Genomic DNA, 22,282 nt, shown 5'->3' on the forward strand with positions numbered 1-22,282 from the left:
GGTTTCTAGAGAGCTTCTTAACTTCTCTCCACTTGGATCTCAGAGCAGACAGCTTCTGACTCCTATTGCTCAGTGCAGGGTTTCCATCAGAGGCTAACAGATGGTCCTTTTAAAGAGGCTTCATGGCTGGGGAAATGCCGGAGAAGCAAGGTTAGGCAGATCTACATAATAGAAGTCTCTAATTTTAAACTTCAAATCCTTCTGTATGCTGTGATCTTTGTGAAGTTTCACGATGGGGATAGATAATACAGCATTTCTCCACTGTATTTGTCCATGGAGTCTCTTTTTCCTTATGCATTCGAATGGATGGGAGTTTTGCAAAGCCCATCTTGGGAATTCCCCACTGGGTGAAATTCAATTCTAGTAACTCCCATGGGCTTCAATTCTGAATGGTGAGGCCATGAGTCTACCTGGTCAGAATTTGGGGATTCTATCTTAAAAGTGAACCGTGGAGGCTCACTGATCCCTGCTGTTCTCACTACATATGAATGTGAGTGTGCTAGACAGCTCACTAAATTTCTGAAATCAAAGAATTTATCCAGGCTGTCTCCAGGGGGCTGGTTATAGCTCACTGAACATAAAGCCTGAAGTATCTTTTTCTAAAACTGAATGAACAAATCAGAGGAAGAGTATGATATGTCGGACCCAGTGGAATTGGTGTGAGAAATGTCCTGTTCAGCATTGTAATGAGATCTTTAAGAACTTTCCTGGGACAAGTTGCCCGCCTGACAAGGGAGGAGGAGGGCAGCCCTGTTCCTTGGCATCAGGTCAGCCTGGCCCTCCACTGGCTTTAAAGATCCATTGGAGATACTAGACTCTATCTTTCTCTCTCCATTTTTCAGAGAAGACCTCTGGACTTTCTTCACCTTTTGTTTTACAGAAGAGGATGTGGAGAACTTTGACGTGACCAACTTGTCTCAAGACATGCTGCGAAGCATTGAAGCCGACAGCTTTTGGTGCATGAGCAAGCTGCTGGACGGGATCCAGGTAAGCGGGTCTGCCCTCGCCACATGCCGTGTCCAGGAGCTCCCCTCGGGGCTTTGTGCTCCTCATTGCCCATCTGCATCAAACAGGCCTCCCACCTATCTTGGCTCCTCCTCTGTTTCACTTTTACCTCTTTCCTTAGCTTTATAGCCTTCGAAAGGTAATGGTCTAGTGTCCCCTGGAGTCTGAGGATATTCCACGTTATCCTGACTTTGGGGTCCACCTGTGCCCCTCTTTCTTGCTGGGCACACCGAACCATGCGGTTTGCCTCTATAGTACAAGGCTCTGTCAGGCTTTCCACACACACTGCTGTTCTGCAGATTCCCTTGTTCCCTAGAATGCTTGCACTGTCTTTGCAAAAATAGTTTGTGCCTTTAAACATGTTGGAAGGGCCTCCCTGGTGGCGCAGCGGTTGAGCGCTGGGTTGCGAAGCTGCCCGCGGCCTCTGCGGCGCCGGTTCGATCCCCAGCTGCTCCCCGGCCACCGGAGGAGGGTCCCACATGGCGCGCAGACCTCTCCTGCCGCCCGCTGCTCCCCTCAGCAGTGTACTTCGGTCCTTCTGCCTGCTCTGCTCCCCGCTCTGGCTCTGGTGAATTCTCTCACCCTCCTGCGCTTCTGACTCTACCCAGTGCATGTACAAACAAACAAACAAATAAATAAATAAAAATACATGCCTCTTTAAAAAAAAAATAAAATAAAATAAACATGTTGGAAGAAGGGGGTGGCCCAATGGCTTGGAGTCCCTGTTCATCCTGGACTCTCTGTCATTTGCAGGATAACTATACCTTTGCACAACCAGGAATCCAGAAGAAGGTCAAGGCACTGGAAGAGCTTGTCAGCCGGATTGATGGTAGGTTCAGAAGTGGGGGTATTCTCTAGCAACAACACACTTCTCTGACACAGGGCCAGGGCCCTCTCCTCAGCCCTTCCTAGCCATGACCATTTCTGGGTTCCTCTACCATTGGCAGCTGCAACACCTTCCAAACCTCCACAGGAAGGTGAGGTAGGAACTCTGCTTTTAGCTTACGTTCTTTTTTCCCCTTAGTTTTCTGTCACCAACTCCTGTCAGTTCTCCTTCAGCATCTCCCCTCAAATTCACTCTTTCTTCTCCATTTCACTAGCCACAGCTCTGGTCCAGACAGGCCCAGAGTTCATGAATTCCTCCGAAAAGGACTTACCTCTTCTAATCTGCCCTCTTCCAAGCCGTCTACCACTCAGCTGCATCTTTCTGAAACGCCATTCTGGTCATGTCTCGCCACTTCCTCTACTGCTATAAAACCTTCCGTGGCTTTCCATTACTTTCAGCATCAAGTCTGTAATCTGCTCTTGCCCTTCATGTGAAGATGTAACTCGGGACTCCTGGGCTTAATGCCAGGTTCTCGAGTCTGGCTGACACCACAGCAGAACTTCCCAGAGCTCCCTGTGATCTGTGTGGGCCAGGGGGAAGGAGACATGGCTCTTCTGAAGCACAGGAGCCTGACAGTAATTCCTTGGTTCTGACTTAGCATCATGGAATGTTAGAACTAAGAGGCGACTTGGGAAACCCTACTGTTGGCTGTTGAAGAAACTGAGGCCCCCCCCAGGGGAAGAAGTCAGAATTTGGTTTCACAAAGAACACACAGAACCTAATGGTGTAGTCTTCTATTAAGTGAATCTCATGCAGCAGCTAAGCTGTAAAACTTTAGGGCTGACTCTACCAGTTCTCACACTAAACTAATAAATCTTACTTCCTGATTCCCTCAGTCATGGGTTTCCTGCTTCACCTAAACATTGCCCACCCCCCCCCCCGACTCCTTACCCCTCTGCAGAAATTGCATATCTTTTTCTCTCCTCTCCCACGTTCTCTTTTCATGAAAACCTTCCCTGATTTGTTCCACCTGCTCTGACTCCCCCTTGTGACTTAGGATTTCAGTCTTCCCAGCTCAGTTGCGTATTTACAGTGGTTCCTATCCATGGCATGCCGGGTGTGTTTCCCTCCATCTTATCACCCTGACCCAGCTGTGAGCCACATAGCGGGGCTCACATGCAGCTCTGATGCTTTGCTCCCCAGATCTTGTCACTGGGCATGCACTGCTGCTAGCAGGGGTGCTGAGCTACCTGACAGAGGCTGGCATCCGTCAGGCTCCAGAGGGCAGAGGTCTCTGCCACCACCTGTCCTATCCTTGTTTTCTGTGCCCTCACAAATACCTAATGGGGTGGAGAGTGGAATTTTAAATGTTTTTTTAATTTGCTTTATTGCTTCTTTGAATTATAGAAATAATACTTATCATTACAAAAATTTAACCAATTCAGAAACACACAAAATAAAAAATCTCCCCCTTCCTTAAATTCTACTCCCTAGAAATAATCATTTTGATGGTTGGTTATTTCAAAAATTGTGTTAAGTGTTTACCACATGCCAGGTGCTATTGTAAACACTTTTATTTTCTCGTTTTATCCTCCCTCCAAATCTTCTGATGATCATTCATACCTCAGAAGTTTTTTATAGATTAGGAAATTGAGAATGACAGTGATTTTTTAAAAAAATCCTACAAAGCGTTATTTGACAGGCTGCCATGTAGAACAGGGATCAGGTTTATTTTGGGTTGTTCTAGAATAACACACACACACACACACACATACACATGGGGTGGGAGTTGGGAGGGAGCTAGTTGCTCTTGAATGTGGCACAGCACTTCCTGGTGAATCACTTACTACACTGGTGGGAGAGGCTGCCCTTGAATGGAGTCAGAAACCTCTTTCATTTGCAGTGTTTAAGTCTCTGCTGGCAGCCATCTGTCAGTGACCAGGGAGAGGATGGCCAAGGTGACCCCCAAGGTTCTTTTTCATTCTGGCTTCTTCTCTGATGAGTAATAAGGTCAAGCAGCCAAGTGAGCCTTATGTCTCGTGTTTTATGGCCATAGCAGCCCTGTGAAAGAGGAAAGACACCTTTTTTTCTGTGCTCAGGGCTGAGTTAGCATTGCTGTGAGATGGGGGAATTAAAGGACTGTCAAGTCAGAGACCAGTTAAGGGATGGAGGGATGAAAAGAAATGGATTCTTGTGACTCCTTCAGAGTCACAGCCCCTAGGTGGTACCCCTGAGGCCAATGTCACCTCCTGTTTCAGAGCAGGTACATAATCACTTCAGGAGGTACGAGGTCGAATACCTACAGTTTGCTTTCCGTTGGATGAACAACCTGCTTATGCGGGAGCTCCCCCTTCGCTGCACCATCCGCCTGTGGGACACATACCAGGTGAGAAGAGATCCCTGAGCTCTGCACCCACACTTTCCCCCAGACACCCAGCTCCTCGCTGTTCAGAAGTTCCCCCACTACCTCTCTACTTCTCTGTCTGCCTTTGCCTTGGGATAAAGTCTGTTTCTCCCAGGAAAGGGGTGCTGTGCACGTCCCCACCTGGGAGAAGGGCTGGAGCTGAGAGGCCGAGAGCCAGCCCCATGTCAGGCCTCGGAGACCTAACAACTGTCTTTTCCCTTCCCAGTCTGAACCAGAAGGGTTCTCCCACTTTCATCTCTACGTGTGTGCAGCTTTCTTGATCAAGTGGAGGAAAGAGATATTGGATGAGGAAGACTTTCAGGTGAGTGTCAGGAGCTCAGCCTGGGCTAGGAATGAGCATCAGAATAGGAGTTACCCACCAGTGGGGCTGCACAGACAGCAGGTACCACAGAAGGTACCTGGCTGGGCAGAAGAGAGGAGAAAGGATGTTCGGTAAAGCTGCCCTGCCCAGATAGATAGCCAGAAAGACTGCGGAGCATCTGGGCAGTCCATGGTGCCCATTCATCCATTCACTGACAAGCAGTTGTGGAATGCCTGCCATGTGGCAGGCATGGGGGAAGGCATAGGATGGGCTGGAAAGTACGATACAGAACTCTATTTTCATAGAGTAAGCTCTTCCCATAGCTTACATGCTCGTCAGAGAGACTTAAACAAAAGTATAGTAAATAAGTAAATTTAAGAGAATAGTAGAAAATGATGAACAATTTTTTTTAATTTAATTAATTTATTTATTTTATTTAGATAATAGCTGGGGTACAGGCCAGAGGCACGGGAGGGTGAGAGGATTCACCAGAGACAGTGGGGAGCAGAACAGGCAGACAGACCAAAAGCACTGCTGAGAGAAGCGGCAGGCATGACAGGAGAGGTCTGCTGTGCCATGTGGTTATCTCCCTGGCCAGCCGGGAATTGAACCTGTGCTGCAGAGGCTGCGGACAGCTTCACAGCGCTGTGTTCAACCTGTTGCGCCACTAGGGAGGCCCCAACAATTTTTTTTGTAAAGTAGGACAGGATTAAGGGATCATTAGTTGGTAAGGAAGGGATAATGTACTTTCAAATAAATTAGTCTATTTAGGCTTACTGAGAAGGTGACATTTGACCAAAGACTTGGGAAAGGGGAGGGAGTAAGCCATGTGACTATCTGGAAGTGTCCAGGCAGCAGGAACAGCCAGTGCAAAGGCCCTGGGGCATGCATGTGCCTGGGCTGTTTAAGGAATCACTAGGGTGGCCAGCATGGCCTGGAGCAGAGAGATGGGAGGAGGGGGCAGCATTGCGGGGGTCAGGGAGGGGGGAGATTGGGAAGCGCTGAGGCTGGAGAAATCACTAGGGACCCAGATCACAGAGGACTTTATAGGTACTGTCAGGACTTTGGCCTTTATTCTGAGTGGAAAGGGAACCATCAAAGGGTCTTGAGCAGAGAAGGGACATGACCTGCCTTATATTTTCAAAGATTTCTCTGATTTCAATGTAGACTTTTAAGTGTGGGCAAGGATGGCAACCGAGAGACCAGCTAGGAGGCTTTTATAGTCCTCCAGGAGAGACATGAGGGTGGCTTGGACCTGGGCAGTGGTGATGGGGGTTTGACAAGTGACCAGAACTTAGATATATTCTGCAGGCAGAACCAACAGGAATTCTTTTTTTTTTTTTTAAGATTTATTTTTATTTATGTATGCATATAAGACCTGGGGTATAGGTTAGAGGTGCGGAGGGTAAGAGGATTAACCAGAGACAGAGTGGGGAGCAGAACAGGCAGATCTACTGAAATACACTGCTGAGGGGAGCAGGCAGGAGAGGTCTGCTGAGCCATGTGGGGTAGCTCCCTGGCTGGGGATCAAACTAATGCCACAGTGGCCGGCAATAGCTTTATGGCACTGAGACTTTAACTCCTGTGCCACCAGGGAGGCCCACCAACAGGAATTCTTGAAGAGTTGGATATAGAGTATGACAGAAAAGGATGTATCAGACTATACTGTTTAGAAGGCTGTTGTAGTAGCAGGTTTCCAGAGAAAGATCAGGAGTTCAGTTTTGGCCTGTCAAAAATTCATTAAAAGATTTATTTATTTATGCATACAAGAACAGGGTTACAGGCCAGAGGTGTGGGGGGAGGGGGGTAAGAGATTCACAAGAGACCAAGTGGGGAGCAGAACAGGCAGATTCACTGAAATACACTGCTGAGGGGGGCAGCAAGTGAGCCAGGAGAGGTCTGCTGCACCATGTGGGTAGCTCCCTGGCTGGGGATTGAACTCATGCTGCAGTGGCTGTGGTTAGCTTCATAGGTTGTCTTAACCCCTTGCACCACCAGGGAGGCCCTGGCCTGTCAAATTTTAAATGCCACTAGACATCCAAATAGAGATGTAGAGTAGGCATTAAATCCTATGTGTCTGGACTGAAAAAAAGAGATCTGGACTGGCCATTTATGGTTAGGAGCCTTTGGCTAGATGGTGCTTAAAGCCAGGTTGCTGGATGAGATCCCTAAGGAAGTGAGTGTAGACAGATGAGGGAAGAGGACCAGGCAGAGCCCTGTAGGAGCCAAGCAAGCTCCTGCAGAAGAGACCAAGAAGAGGTAGGTGGAGCAAAGGCAGCAAGAGGTGGAGCAGGACCAGTGAGTGCAGCAAGGAGCCAGTGTGATAGGACTTGAGGAAGGCTGAAGAAGGGTGTGGGGCGTGAGTTAGGCTGGGTAATGCCAGTCAACTCCTCCAGGAGACCCAGGAAAGGGGAGAGGAAAATAAGGGGTTAGATGGCCAGGCTCAACAGTCTATAGAGAGAAAGGCCTGGAGGTTGTTTGAGGCTGTTAGCAGTGGGTTTTGTTTTCCCCCTTGCTTTGTACATTTCTGAATTGAGAGTGTTTTGGGGTTTTTTAATGAGCACACATTTCTTTGACAAGTCGAGGCGCGGAGGGGTTGTGAGCCAGAAATGGCTGAAAGTTTTTTTTTTTTGAGTTCTGACTAGTAACGTGGTGTTCTCAGAGCAGCAGCATCTCCATGAGATCCCCAGGCAGCACCACTCTGGAATTGGTGTTAGATGGTTAAGTCTGTTCAGCAGACAGATGAAAAGACAGGACCTGACTTGCCCAAGTAAAGGCTTTTGGGGGGGAAAGGAAAGAGTGGCTGGGTTGACTCCCACACATAGATGCTAGCTGTGTGCCAGGCTCCAGCGCTGATGAAAAGCTCAGCTTCAACAAGCAGCATATGTGACACCCCAAGATAAATGAGGAAAAGGAGCTAGAATGGCGGTGTGTTGGGGCAAGCTATCCATTTTGATAATGTGGCTGAGGTGAAGCAGGGTATCGAGAGCATGAAGTCTAATTTAGTTATCATGAGCCAGGCTCAGAGGGCCTTGTCATGTGTGATAAAAGCGCTTCCCAGATTAGCTCAGGGAGGTGAAAGTTTTCCTGGAATGGCTAGAAATTCACAGTATCGACAGAGCACAGGACCGTCATCTATGACTTTAAAACTATGTTAGACGTGGAGATGTTCTTTCCTGGGTAGCACGTTTGATTTTCTGATAGATGAGGGTCTTTCTGCAGTAATCCACAGCGTAACAGTGGGCTTTATATCCGCTGCTGTGTTAACACCTCAATCCTACCATGGAGAGGGGTCTCGCCAGTTTCTTTAGACAAAATAGAATGGACAATTAAACTGGATAATCTGCAAAAGCTCTCACTTCCACTGCCAATTCTATAATTCTGTGAATAATAGAAGAAAAAATGTACCTGACTGTTAGGATGGAGAGGGAGGCCTTTCAGGAGATGGCAGCATGGCGTAGGTAGAAAGAGGGCACTGGAGCCGTAGGAGGCCTCAGGGAAGAAGGCACGTACATCCTGACTGCCAAAGGCCGCTCGTGTTCAAGTCGCTGCAAATGAAGCTCTGTCAGAGAACACAGGCTCCCCAGAGAGTCCAACAAGTCCAGGAGAGAGAAAGGAGAGCTTCAGTGACTCAAAGAGGAACCAGGTGAAGTAGCTGCAGCAATAAAAGTGGGCAGCTTCAGCAGATCAGCCACTTGTCACTCTTAACAGCAGGGAAGAAGTGCCAGCTCTCTGGGGAGCTAGTGGGGGCGATGTTGGGGGAAGCAGCAGCTTCCCTGCCAATACCAGGAACTATACAGAAGAGCAGTGGTTAAGCTACAGCCTCCTGAGTGGACTGGCCGGGGTCAGCCACTTTCCTATGTTACTTACCATAAGTAAGTAACTTGGCTTTCTATGCCTTAGGTTTCTTACTTGCAAGGGCTATTGTGAGAATGAAACAAATGAGCACGTGGAAAGCAGTTGAGATGGCATACCTGGTATAAGTACTCAAAGCAATGAGGACTTACTATTACCAGTAATATTGCTCCCTGCATGTACTCCTAAGTCTGGGAAGCAGTGAAGACAGAGCATTAGGAGCCCAGGTCTCTAATTAGGTGGTTTTTAACTTACCTAAGTCAGACTGTGAGAATCCCAGGTGAGACTGCCCAGCCGGATGAACAAACAAAGCTGGAAAGGAGTGTCAGTGCCAGGGTGAAGGTCTGCTGTGGTGAAAGCCCCAGAAGGAAAAGCACCTGCTTCTACTTGACCTAGCAGCTGTCTGGGGGTCACTGCCTGGGAAAGGGGACCAACACCTGATGACAAGGGCATCACATTGAAAAGGTTCCTTCCTGAGATCTCTGAACAAGGGGACTTGAGGCGCAGCTGTGCACAGGTATTGTCAAGGCAGATGCCCCGTCCTCTGGGGCTTGAGGGCTGCTCGCAAGAGAGCTTCTGGTGGAGCTGGGCCAAGGAGCTTTTGTAGTAAAGGGGCCCTCAGCAATTCTGGCCCCCAGCCTGGGCTGTAGTAATGTGATGATAATATCAGCTTGAATTATATGTAATTACTTTTGTAGGTCAAAGTAGTCAAATATTTGTTCAGTCTAATAATAGCTAATTCTTAGCACTTTTAATGTGCCAGACACTATTGTAAGTGCTTACCTGGGTTAATTTATTTGATCCTTGTGAGTCCCAAAAGGTAGGTTGTGATTACTATCCCTGTCTTTATAATGGGGAAACTGAGTCACAGGACATTAAGTAACTAGGCCCAAGGTCATGAGGGAGTAAGTAGTAGAAACCTGAAATCTGTGGCTTGTGCTCTGCTGCCTCCTGCATTAGGCCCTGGTCAGCACTTCCAAGGCATTTGAGCTACATTCAGCAGGGTGCTGCTCCCTGGCAAGGACCTGCTTCCTTTCCTTCTCACGATGTAAATGTTTTGCACATATTTGATTGTTTGAAATCTGAGTAAGTCATCCCCCAGGGTCCTCCTAATGATTTCCCACCATACTGGCTCCTGGGCTTGTCTCCTTCACTGCTAGGAAGACCTGCAACCTCCAGATTCCCTTTCATGCTCTCCCTCTCAGAGGGTACAGTTGTACCGCATGTGTCCCTGTGGGGAGGAGGGGCCCTATGATCCTGGTGCCTGACTAAGGCAGGGAGTCCCAGGCACAAGTGCAGGTTGCTGGAGCAGAGAGGGTGTCTGGGCCTCCATGAATCACAGCACCCCACCCCAGGGCCTGAGAGAGCAGGCAGGCTCCAGAGCCACCATGCACTCCGAGGACTGTGTTAGCCTCGAGGACTGGCAGAGGCAGGATTCCACTCAAACCAGGTTTTTAAAAGTGTGTTTCACCCTTTTTAAAAACTTTTTATTTTGGGCCTCCCTGGTGGCACAAGGGGTTAAGCACAGCACTATGAAGCTATCCGCAACCTCTGCAGCACGAGTTCGATCCCTGCCTGGCGAGCTGCCCACATGGCGCAGCAGACCTCTCCTGTCTCGCCTGCTGCTCCCCTCAGCAGTGTATTTCAGTCTGTCTGCCTGTTCTGCTCCCCACTCTGTCCCTGGTGAATCCTCTCCCCCCCCCCATAATCTCTGGCCTGTACCCCAGCTCTTGTATGCATAAATAAATAAATCTTTTAAAAAAAGTTTTATTTTAAAATACTTTTACACTTATAAAAATGTTGCAAAATTAGTAGAGTTCCAGTATATCCCCGGAAGTGAAATGGCTGCATCATACGGTAATGCTATCTTTATTTTTTCATGGACTCTCCATACCTCATTACATAACGACTAACGATCTACATTCCTGCCAGTAACACACAAGGGCTCCCTCTGGCCCAAATCCTCACCAACACTTGTTATCTCATGTTTGGGGGAAGAACCAGCAGTGCTACCACGTGGGAGTGATATATCACTGCAGTTTTGACTGCATTTCCCTGATGATGAACGATACTGAACAACTTTCCAATGTCTCTCCAGGTCCTCTGCCCATTTTTGTATCAAGTTGTTTGAGTTTTTATCTTGAGTTGTGTATCTATACTATACACCCATTTATCAATATATAGCTTTATATATTTTACCTAGTAATCCCCTTTCAGATTTACGGTTGGTAAATATTTTCTCCCATGCTGCAAGCCAACTGGAGCTCAAGCTGATGCTTTGCCACCCCAGACTGCTCCCCATTATACCCTTTTATAGATGTACACTTTATTATATGTAAACTATACCTTAATCAAGCACTTGGTCCACAAAAAAAGTGGTTATGTTTAGGATTTATACGGTCTATGGACTAAAATGACACCTCAATAAAATACTGTTAAAAATAAGTGAAAAAATAATAAATAGTAGAGTTGCATATGCCCCTCCCATCTACTCCATGTTTACATCTGACACAACCATGCTACAATTTCCCAGTCAGGAGAGTTGTATTGATAAAATATTATTAATCTACAGAACCTTACCAATCTCCCCATTAATGGCCTTTTTTCTGGAGCAGGATCTAATACAGGCTCCCAATCTGGGATAATTCCTCAGTCTTTGTCTTCCATGACGGAGAAATTTTTTTAAACTTTTGAAGAGCGCTGGTTAGTTATCAAGTGAAATGTTCCTTAATTTGGGGTTGTTGGACATTTTGTCATGATGAAGTTCAGGGTCCTGCCTCTTGGGGAGGAGGCCACAGAGGCCACTGGCCTTTCTCTGTGCCTGGTGTTGGCCTCGCTCTGTGCTGCCCCCAATTTCTTGGCTTCCGTGGGTCTGCCAGCTTCACTGTAAATTTACTATCTTCCCCTTGGTAATTAATCAGTATCTTCTGAGGAGACACTTTGAGACAATGTAATTATCCAGTTTCTCATCATTCTTCCACTCGCTAATTTTAACATTCCTTAATGGTTCTCGCCTGTAACAGTCGCTGTGATGTTTGCCTAGCGGTGATTTTCTATTCTCATCATTCCTTCTGTGTTAATTGGCATTCCGCTCCAAGGAAGAGCTGTCCCTTCATCCCCATTTATTCATTCAAGTATTTATTTATATCAGATTCATGGGTATTTATTTTATCTTATGACTTACCCGACACTGTCATTTATTTTGCTGCTCAAATTGTCCCATCTTTGACCCTTGGGCATGCATTCAGGGTGACTTATTTTTTTTGTTTTTTGTCACTGGAAAATATTCAAGGGCATCATAATAACTTCAGAAATAAGATTGTAGTAAAGATTTTATGTGACATTCAAGAAAATGCAAAACTACTTGATGGGTTGGTACAGGTCAGTGGTTGCAGGGAGAATATTGACTGGGGAGGAGCTCAAGTCTTCTGGGGCACAGGAAGTGCCTTTCATCTGGGTAGTGGTTATATATGTAAAAAGCCATCAAGCTGTACACGTAAGATTTTTGTAGTTTGTTGCCTGCAGTTATGCTGCATTTAAAATGTCCATCAAGGTTGAGCTTCTGCAAAACCTCCCCCAGCATTTCGAGATGGACGTGCACATTACGCCAGGGCTCCATGCCCCAGAGCACACCGTGACCAAGCAACCAAGCAGCTTGCAGATAAGGAGCGGGGGCAGCTGCCTTGGAGAACACCCACCTGCTAGAGGTTGTAAGTCAGCGCCTGTTGGCCCACTCCTAGGCTTAATTCATGGACAATGAGGAACAAATGTTTTACATTTTGTGATAAACCCTTAATTTACATTTTTCAAAGAAGATAATTTAGACCGAATAAAGCAGTAACCCACAGAAAGCCTGAAAACTATTTGACTGTAATGTACTATGTCTAGGAAAAGTACCAAATCAGAGAGAATGGGCATCTGGTCACCCTGCAGTCTGAAGTCATCTTGTAAAAAGCAGCTCTGTAAGAGCCCGGAAGAAAATGAGACCCCAGAAAAATAGAGGCACTAATAAAGCCTCAGATGACTCAGAACTGATTTCTACAAGCACCCCAAGGACTAACAAAGTTTCTTTAAATATATAAAATGAAGCTGGCAAGGAAGTCAGTGCGACCAAAGTAGCAGCTGGTCTCAGAATCCTTTGCTTTCATCTTGCATAAGCAAACCTTGGAGAGAGTTCCACTCTGAAGTTTTCTTTTGTAGGAGACAGGCCAGTCATTAAATGAAAAGGTGCTAAGCCCATGGGATGTTCCAGGCCTAAATAACAAACTAAATGTAAATAAACCCCTCAAACCTGATGACATCCACTCACCACTACTTCAGGAATTCAAGGATGGGGCTGTGGAACATTGCCCAAGCATGGGCCCCATCTTTGCTGACATCCAGTGAACTTCTAGTTTGAATTCTGCCCAGAAGAAGGGTTCAGAGGGAACCCTGGGAACAGAAGGCCTTTTTCCACAGCAAGCTGGTATGAGAAAGGGTATGATTCCTAGACATGAAAACAAAACAAGCCGTGAGGGGACTCCACACAGCCTTCTCCAAGGGGAAGCTTGCCAAAGGCATGAGGCTCTTCGATGCTGGGGACATCAGTGAATAGAAGTTTGCTCTCAAAAAGTTTACACACAAAAGTACATTTTTAAAATTTTGTATTGGGATCAGAGGAAATGTCGTGCCAACTCACCATCACAAAACAGGAGGGATGTGTTTTAAAATACTTTTTTGACTAGGAAATTTTTACACACATGAATACACTTTCTATTTGAAAAAAAATTCCAATATTGCTAAGTGATTCTAAATGATAAGGTACGCAGTACCTTATTTTACATGTATTTTATGTGGCTTTTAAGTTCTTTTGCTGTCAGCTGTTACATGTCCTACCTTTGGTTGTGCTTGGTCATTACCACTGAATAAAATTAATCACCTTGGAGCCTCCCTGGTGGCCTGGGGGTTAAGTCTCAGCTCTATCAGTGCTATGGCCATCCCCGGCCAGGGAGCTGACCCACATGGCCCAGCAGACTTCTGCAGTCTTGCTCATTGCTCCCCACTCTGTCTCTGGTGAATCCACTCACCCCACCCCACCCCACCCCTCTGGCCTATACCCCAGTACTCCTACACATACACACACACACACACACACAAATTAATCACCTCTTCTAGATTTCCTTCAAACAGCTTTTCTTTTTAATTTCTTCTATGTTATGTTCAATCTGTCTTCCAACTCTGTCAAGTGGTATATGTTACAGTGGTTATACTTACAAGTTCTAAAACCAGATTATCTGGGTTCAAATCCCAGCCCAGCACTGTTTTGTGACCCTGGGCAGGTTCTTAACATCTGCCTCAATTTTCTCATCTGTAAAATGGAGATAATATATACCTCACAGAGTTGATATGAGAATTAAATGAGTTAATGCAATGTGTATGTGAACCATTTGAGCCCTGACTGGTATATAGTAGGTGCTCAATAAATGATAACTACTATTATTGTCATCCTTGATGTTCTCCCTCTTCATTTGCAATTATTCCATCTACTTGGACTTTCTCTAATGGGTCTCCCCTCCCAGAGTCTTTTGGCTTATTTCCTGCTATCCCTTCTTCTCCTTTAGCCCCCTCACCTAGTTGTCTTCCCCCTCCCATAGGGCTTCAATTTCTCCTGTGCCATATTCCTTTTCCTTTGGGATCTGTAGATTTTCAGAAGGTACCTGGGCCAGGCCCTTTTCTGATATTTCAGCCACTTCCAGCCTTTCTCCTATGGAGGCCATTGCCCTTCTGCATTAATTTGGAAACACTCTGCTGCTTGTCCCACAAGATGTCTCTTCACAGTGCCTTCTCTGACTGCGTGTCATGCTTAGTGCGCTCGTGAGCTCTTTGCAACATTCAGTTGTCCCTTGCCCTGAAAGTGTACCTTCTTCACCCTAAACTGCCTGATTTTTTAATTGCTATCTTCCTCCAGCCATGATTTCTCCGTTTCTATTTCTTGACCTCTATCCAAATACATCAATGCATTGGGCAGGGTTTCCCATTGTTGTGGTGCTATAATGGAGTTGCAGTTCCCACACAAGGCCACCAGGTGGCAGTGGTTCTCCCAGTAAAGTCTCACTGCCCTTGGGGGAAGTGGGGAAGTTAACTTGACTACGTAGAATTATTTCAAGGCTTTTGGGAGGTTTCTAGCAAGACTAGAAGAATTGGAAATTACAGATCCTATCCAGCAAAGAATACTCTCTTCTAGAGAACTCACCTCTTTGTTGGTAATTACCCTGACCATGTAATCATTATAGAAAATACCACTAATAAAAAATTACCAGGTTCCTGAAAGCTGACCACATGAGGGTGTTATGTTTACGTTCAGACACTGCACTGTACAAGCCTGCATAAATGAATGCATATTGTATGTATATAACTGTTGCTGAAGCCATTTTGTATACTTTGTTTTCTAATCTCGAATCACTACAGAATATAGTGAGTGTTCTATATTGTCAAAAGTATGTTCTATATTGTCTAGAGTGCTGGTTGCATGGCATCCGAAGCCACCTGTGCCTTTCCGACAGTGGCAAGATACAAGCTGCAGGGAGGACAGGGATGATGTCTGTGTGGCTAGGGGGAGCAGAGGCCATGGGCCAGGGATGGTCAGGGTAGCAGAGGATGCTCTTCTCTGCGTAGAGATATGGCCAAGTCCAAGAACCACACCCTGTACAGCCAGTCCCCAAAATGGCACAGCAATGGCACAGAGAAACCCCAGCCACAAACATGACTTGTAAGGTGTTAGACCCCGGGGTCCTGAGGAATACGTGCTTTGCTAAGAAGCACAAGGACCTGAAGAAGATGCAAGCCAGCAGTGCCAAGGCCATGAGTGCACATGCAGAGGTGGTCAAAGCCCTTATAAAGCCCAAGGAGGTGAAACCAGCATCCCAAAGGGCAGCAGTCACAAGCTCAGTCACTTGCCTACACTGTCACCTAAAGCTAAGGAAATGTGTTCATGGCTGCATGGTCCAGGGTCTCAGGATCTGCTGGCTGAAGGCCAAGGCTGAAACCAAGGCCCAGGCTGAAGCTGCGGCACAGGCTCCTAAAGGAGCCCAGACACCACAAAGTCTCCAGAGAAGAAAAACCTGCCTATGTGAGGGCAGGACGGTGCAGCCCCTCAGCTGCTGTCCGCATGGTACCGGTGGCTTCCTGTGCTATTTGTATAAATAAACCTGAGGCAGGATCTATTGGAAAAAAAGAAAGTATATATCATCATTTCCCCCCTTTTTTATTTTTTACACCTTACATGGGTACATGCTTATACAAAAACTGTGAAAACATTAAAATCATGAGTTGGCTACAGAGTATTCCATTTTACGGATTTACCTTCATTTATTAATGAAAGGTCACCCTGTGTGACATCTAGAGGTTTCCTTTCTTGGTACCTCACTATTAGACCTATATCCCAAGTGTGTTTTTATTCCTTAAGAGTTGTTTTTTTTTTTTTTTTTTAAAGATTTATTTATTTATTTATACAAGCACTGGGTACAGTCAGAAGCATGGGAGGGTGCGAGAATTCACCAGAGCCAGAGCAGGAGCAGACAACAGACAGACTGACGAATACACTGCTGAGGGGAGCAGCGGGCAAGGCAGAGAGGTCTGCTCGCCATGTGGGACCCTCGCTGGTGGCGAACCCGTGCTACAGAGGCTGCAGGCAGCTTCACAGCCCAGCGCTCAACCTCTGTGCCACTGGGGAGGCCCTCCTTAAGAGCTTTTATATCTCTCTAGTGGAAACCCCAAACCTAGTTGCCTATTGGAATCATTGCAGAAGTGTGTGAAAAGTGGATTGCTGGGCCACCTCCCAGACCTTTAGAATACAAAAGTCCAGAACTCTAGGGATGAGGCTTGGGTCTGTGCATCAGTTGATCCAGATGTTGGCAGCCTGACTGAAGCAGGCCATGGTAACAGGTAGGGCCACCACTCAAATCCCTAAGGGTTTCACCGAGGCTCAGGGCCCTGGAATCTTCTTGCTTATGTTCCTTTTTTTTTTTTTTTTAAAGATTTATTTATGCATACTGGGGTACAGGCCAGAGATGCGGGGGTGAGGGAGTTAAGAGGATATCAGAGACAGAGTAGGAGCAGAACAGGCAGATGTACTGAAATACACTGCTGAGGGGAGCAGCGGGCGAGACAGGAGAGGTCTGCTGCACCATGTGGGTCACCTGCCTGGCCTTGGATCAGCCTCATGCTGCAGTAGTTGCGGATAGCTTCATAATACTGATGTTTATCCCCTTGCGCCACCAGGGAGGCCCTTCATGCTTATGTTCTAGAGGAGGTTAAGTAGGTATCATTCTTTCAGCTCCCCTTTCATGAAAGGCAGGGCTGTTTCTGAATGAGTGAGGTATGTTCTCAAGAAATAGGATAGCAGTTTGACCTCACCTAGCAGGTTGATTGAAAATGGGAATAAAGTTCTATGCTGACAGGAGCAATTTGTACGAAAGGTTTTTCAATAAGTTTTAAAATGTAATTTAGTGTTAACTCGGGGTTAAACTGGCCTCTAAAGGGAAGTATAAGAGGAGTTAGGTGTTGGCTGTGGTGTGGATCAAGAGGGGCAAGCTACAAAAACAAGAGACTTTAACCTAGGGCCCACATTTGAAAGTTAGGGGGTCCCTATACATGAATGTTAAAATGGTTTTATTTTTAATGACCTCAGATTCCAAGTTAGCATTTTATACAGTAATGAACTTAGGCAACAGTAAAATTAGCAGTACCTTTCTTTGTCACTAATTGCATACATTTTCCTGTCGCATTAAGTTTTGCAAATGTCTCAAAAACATTGTTTATGCTTGTTACTACTTTGAAATTAAGGTAGTTATCTGCCATTACATTTTGTTAGAATTTATTAACAGAGTACATATATTGCAATATCACAAATTTGTTTCTGAAATACTCGAATAACTATATTTCAATTTGACTATGTATTTGATTTTATGTCATTAAAAGCGTTATTTTAAAGAAAGGATTCATTGACTTCACCAGACAAGAGTCTGAGGTAGGTGCAAGAAAGGTTGAGACCTCTGCAGAATCTGCCAAACTTACAATGAAATTTGACACCCTAAGGAGGATGTTGATAAAGGGGGGGGCAGCAATACATTTTCCATTGGGTGGGGTGGGGGCACTTGGAAGGAATAGGAAGCAGGAGAGAAGAGCAAAGGGACCAGATGTCATGGAGTTCATGGTGGTGGCACATTGGGGGATGAGGGGACATGAAGGGTGTTATGTGCCAAGGGCAACATTTTAAAAATAAGTTGAGATATAAATGATGGTTCTCTTAAAAGAAAAAGTTTTGAGGCAGACATACAGCTGAGCCTAGATGGAACCCTGGGAGAACTGTGACTGTGAGAAATGAACAATCCAGAGAGATTCAGATCAGCTGCAAGCAGGCTTTTTTTTTCTAAGTTATGTTGGCAGCTGGGTGGGTTGAAGGAGTATCCCTGGTTGAGCACCTGCTCTGATTGAATGGAGTTCAGTAACAACGGTTTGAGGGAGGGAGTGTTAGCATGTAGGGGGTGGAAAAGCAAGAAAGCAGATGCCAGCCACTGAGGATGGGGCAAGGATGGATGTAGTGCCAGCAGGCACAGGGCAGATTCACTATTGATTCGGGCAGTCAGATAAAGCAGAGTTCCGGAGCACTCAGTGGATTTTTCAGGCGTTAATGTTCTCTCAGGGAACCAGGTACACAGGTACCCCAGGCAGGGAGGCTGGCATGCATGGAGGCAGGGAGGGGCCAGACAGGGAGGGGCCCTGGGCCGTAGGCAGGCAACTGAGCCTCCCAGCTCCCCACAAATCTTTTTTTTTTTTTAATTTTTTTAAATTTATTTATTTATACAAGCACTGGGTACAGTCAGAAGCTCAGGAGGGTGAGAGAATTCACCAGAGCCAGAGCGGGAAACAGAACAGGCAGACTGACAAAAAACACTGCTGAGGGGAGCAGCGGGCGCAGCAGGAGAGGTCTGCATGCCATGTGGGACCCTCACCTGGCAGCCGGGGATCGAACTGGCGCTGCAGAGGCTGCGGGCAGCCTCGCAGCCCAGCACCCAACTGCTGTGCCACCAGGGGAGACCCTCCCCACAAATCTTTACACTTTCTCTGGGCTTTCTCGCATTCTCTCATGGTCTTACCTCTTTTGTAGTCACTCGTCCTCTCATAGCCATCTTCCTGCGGCTGTTCTCTGAGTGACGCCACCCTTATAGCCCTGGCCTCTAGGCCCAGGTGTGCACTTACGCATACCCACACCCATGCTCCAGGTGTCCACAATCAGGCACACTTGCCCCAAACCCGCGATCCCAAGCACCTTCTGCATCAACACCATCAAGGTCACAGCTGATCACCACAGAGGCTTGTAGTGTACAAAGCCTGATTAATTCACTTACAGTGGACATACTACAGGAGCTAGAAGTCTGATTGCTTCCTCGCTGTTATTCCTGTAGGTTCACCCCTATATTGATTTAAGTCTATGGAGCTCCAGTCCCAACCCTGGAGATCTCAGGGAAAGGGATTACAATTAACAAAGTTTGTTTAATGATAGTATTCAGTAAGTGGAGATCTAGGGAAATAAACATTTTTCTGGAATGTATTTTTCTGGATGAATATTAAGCAACTTTTAAATTTTTATGCCCTTTGACTTAGTAATTTCATTCCTAGGAATTTAGCCCAAGGAAATAATCTAAAATAATGTTTTATGTACAAGGCTGCTCATTATAATTTCATTATAATGAGAAACCAGAAATAATTAAATGCTCAAAACAGGAAGATGTAGAATAAATTATGGTCCACCTACATCATGGGAAATTTTTTGACCATTGAAATGTCTGCGACAAATTTTTAATATTAGAAGAAGTGCTTATGTAAATGCTAAGTAGATTCAAAATTATATAGGAAAAATATTTCAGCTGTGTAAAATGTACAGAAAAAAGGACTGGAAGGAAATATGCCAAAATGTTTAAAAGTGGCTACCTCTTGTGAAGTTTTATAGGTGATTTATTTTCTGCCTCTTTTTACTAAACAAAATTTCCACAGTTTCTTTTAAAAAAATGAACTTTAGAAAAATATTGTGGGCCTCCCTGGTGGCGCAAGGGGTTAGGACACAACCTATGGAGCCATCCGCAGCCACTGCAGCACGAGTTTGATCCCCAACCTGGGAGCTACCCACATGGCGCAGCAGACCTCTCCTGACTCGCCCGCTGCTCCCCTCAGCAGTGTGTTTCAGTCAATCTGCCTGTTCTGTTCCCTACTCTGTCTCTGGTCAATCCTCTCACCCCACATACCTCTAGCCTGTACCCCAGTTCCTGTATATATAAATAAATAAACATTTTAAAAAATTCTATCACACAAGTAATTTACAAAGACTATGGTAAAAATTGAAAACAAGCAGCTCAGAAGATATCAAAGTATAGAGAAAAAAGTGAAAGTCTCCTTCCCCAGAGGTAGCCACTGTTCTACCACCTAGCCTCTGACGCTTGTATGTACATGTGTGCATATGCAAAAATACTGTGGGAGGTTCTCCTTCACTAAATGGGAGCATACTCTAGCTTTCTGTAACTTGCTTTTTTTTCCCACCTAAAAATGCCTCAGATATCTTTTCACCTTGGCACGTGTGGTCCTGCTTCCTCTGTTGCAGGTGCTGCCTTTTCCTCATGTTGACCATGGCTTAACCACTCCTCAATGACAGACACTCCCTGGTGGCCTTTCCCCCACCCTCTGAGGCAGTGGTACAGTGAATGCTTTTGTCCCAGAGTGTGCATAGTCCACCTACCAGGGGGAGCATAGGTCAAAGATCATGTGCATTTCTGACTTTGATATATTGGGTAGAAAAATATAAACTTGTCTGATGTACAAGAAAGTCCCTAAAATAGCAGTGGCATAAAACAAGTTGGTGCATCTTTTCAGTTAACAAGTCTAAGTGTGAGCGGTCAGGGCCAACATTCTGACTTTAAAGTTGTGAGGACTCAGACTCCTGTCTTCCATTTGTGTATGACTTTAATCCTTCAGTGCAAGGTGACCATTTCCACTACTCTGTTCATATCCCTTCCTGGGAAGGGGAGAGGAGAATTTTAGGACAGAACCCAGAAGTCACACTGTCCTAGAATTAGTCAAAACTGGGCTTCTCTGGTGGCACAAGGGGTTAAGCATAGCACTGTGAAGCTATCTTCGGCCTCTGCCACATGAGTTTGATCCCCAGCCGCCAAGGAGCTACCCACATGGTGCAGCAGACCTCTCCCAACTCGCCCGCTGCTCCCCTCAGCAGTGTATTTCATCAGTCTGCCTGTTCTGCTCCCCACTCTGTCTCTGGTGAACCTCTCACCTCCCACACCACTGGCCTACACCCCAGATCTCGTATGCATAAATAAATAAATCTTTAAATAATAAAAAAAAGAATTGGTCAGAACTGAGTCATATTGGCCATATGTAGCCAGGTCTGCAGAGGTAGCCTTGTGCCCAGCAGAGTTTCTGTTCCAAAAGGAAGAACTCTCGTCAAAGATGTGCATGACCTTTACACTGAAAACTGTGAAGCTGTGCTCGGTGTTCAGATCAGCTAAAAACAGCACTTGTAAGAGAAATCACAGCATGTGGGTGCCGTTGTCATCCTGTCCACTACCTATTTACATCACTCCTCTGCTTTTCTACTTGATTCTTCTCCCTTTTTCCTTATTGATCTGTACGTACTCCTTTTTTTTATTATGACTGTGCTTATTAACCTTTTGTATTTTACAGGTATTATAAATCTTTTCTTACAGTTTTTATATTTAATTTAGTTTTTGATGCCTCCTGACATACTGAAATTTCAAAATTATACGTAATTATATCTGTCAGTCTCTATGGCTCTAGCTTGTGTGTCTTGGTATAATTATCATCAGGAATTTTATAATAATCAGAAAAAATAAGACTATTCAGTTCAGAAAGAGTCAGAGAAAGAACACAAGGCAGCAGCAACAGCACGAGTAACTAAGTTATAGAGATAACCTAAAATCTCACATTCATTTTTCATTTACATTCATTTTTTATCCCCTTTAATTAGCTACCTCATTGGGGCTTTTTGAGGGACCTGGGCTTGCAAACTGAATAGGATTTAGATAGGTGGAAGGAGAAGGAAGAAGGTGTTCCAACTGAAAAAAAAAAAAAAAAACAGTATAAAATAAACCACAGAGGCACATGCAAACCATGGAGTGGAACTGATTGAATGAGGCATGTCCATTGGGAAATAAGCTGGACAGGTCGGTGGAGAATGGTCTTTGGAGAACAGTGCAGCTTAATACAGTGGTTACAAGAGAAGGATTAGGAGAAAGACGTTAAATGCAGAAAGATAGGCAGCAGTCTTATCAATAAAGGTGTTTGTTGTTTTGTTTTTTAAGGAAGCAAATTATGTAACCAATGGGAGATGGCTGGGTAAATTAGGATATAGCCACATGATGGAATACGAGCATTGAGAATAATCATTTTTGAAGGCTGCATGGAAAAACATGAAAATTATAGTAAAAAGGGGTGATTAAAAAGCATATAAAATTATAATTATGATTACAACTATTTAAAGAAATATGCATGTAAAAAAGACTAAAAGGAGTGCATTAAAATTAAGAGAGGTATATTTGGATGATGAGTGATTTTTTTTCTCTTTTAAATACCCTTATTTATTGTTGTGATTTGCTGTAATATTTTTAAAGAGGCAGGTGTTAGTGGATCAGAGAATCAGCAGAGGCTTTTCAAGCCTTCTAGAAGGTGAACTAGAGGCCAAAGGCTGTGTGCTCCTTGGGAGGAGGGAGGCCAAACCCTTTGGGTAGGTGATCCAGGAGAAAAGGGCCCCATTCCAGGGTCTGCTGGGACCTGGGTCTGCAGTCCCGGGGTAATTAAAGCCATG

The 22,282-nt window shown here is 45.4% G+C and overlaps 1 protein-coding gene across 1 annotated transcript in view; it reads left to right on the forward strand.

Annotated features, from left to right (window-relative positions):
- TBC1D22B (TBC1 domain family member 22B) overlaps positions 1 to 22,282 on the forward strand; it is a 67,294-nt gene that overhangs the window by 42,788 nt on the left and 2,224 nt on the right. Inside the window, exons 9-12 of the mRNA XM_037519619.2 lie at positions 881 to 987; positions 1,759 to 1,834; positions 4,090 to 4,217; positions 4,462 to 4,557. Coding sequence (XP_037375516.1) covers positions 881 to 987; positions 1,759 to 1,834; positions 4,090 to 4,217; positions 4,462 to 4,557 — 407 coding nt within the window. The remainder of the gene's footprint in view (positions 1 to 880; positions 988 to 1,758; positions 1,835 to 4,089; positions 4,218 to 4,461; positions 4,558 to 22,282) is intronic.

This window comes from Talpa occidentalis, unplaced genomic scaffold, assembly GCF_014898055.3.
Source record: "Talpa occidentalis isolate TD23 unplaced genomic scaffold, MPIMG_talOcc4v2.1 talOcc4.2, whole genome shotgun sequence".
NCBI classification, from domain to species: domain Eukaryota; kingdom Metazoa; phylum Chordata; class Mammalia; order Eulipotyphla; family Talpidae; genus Talpa; species Talpa occidentalis.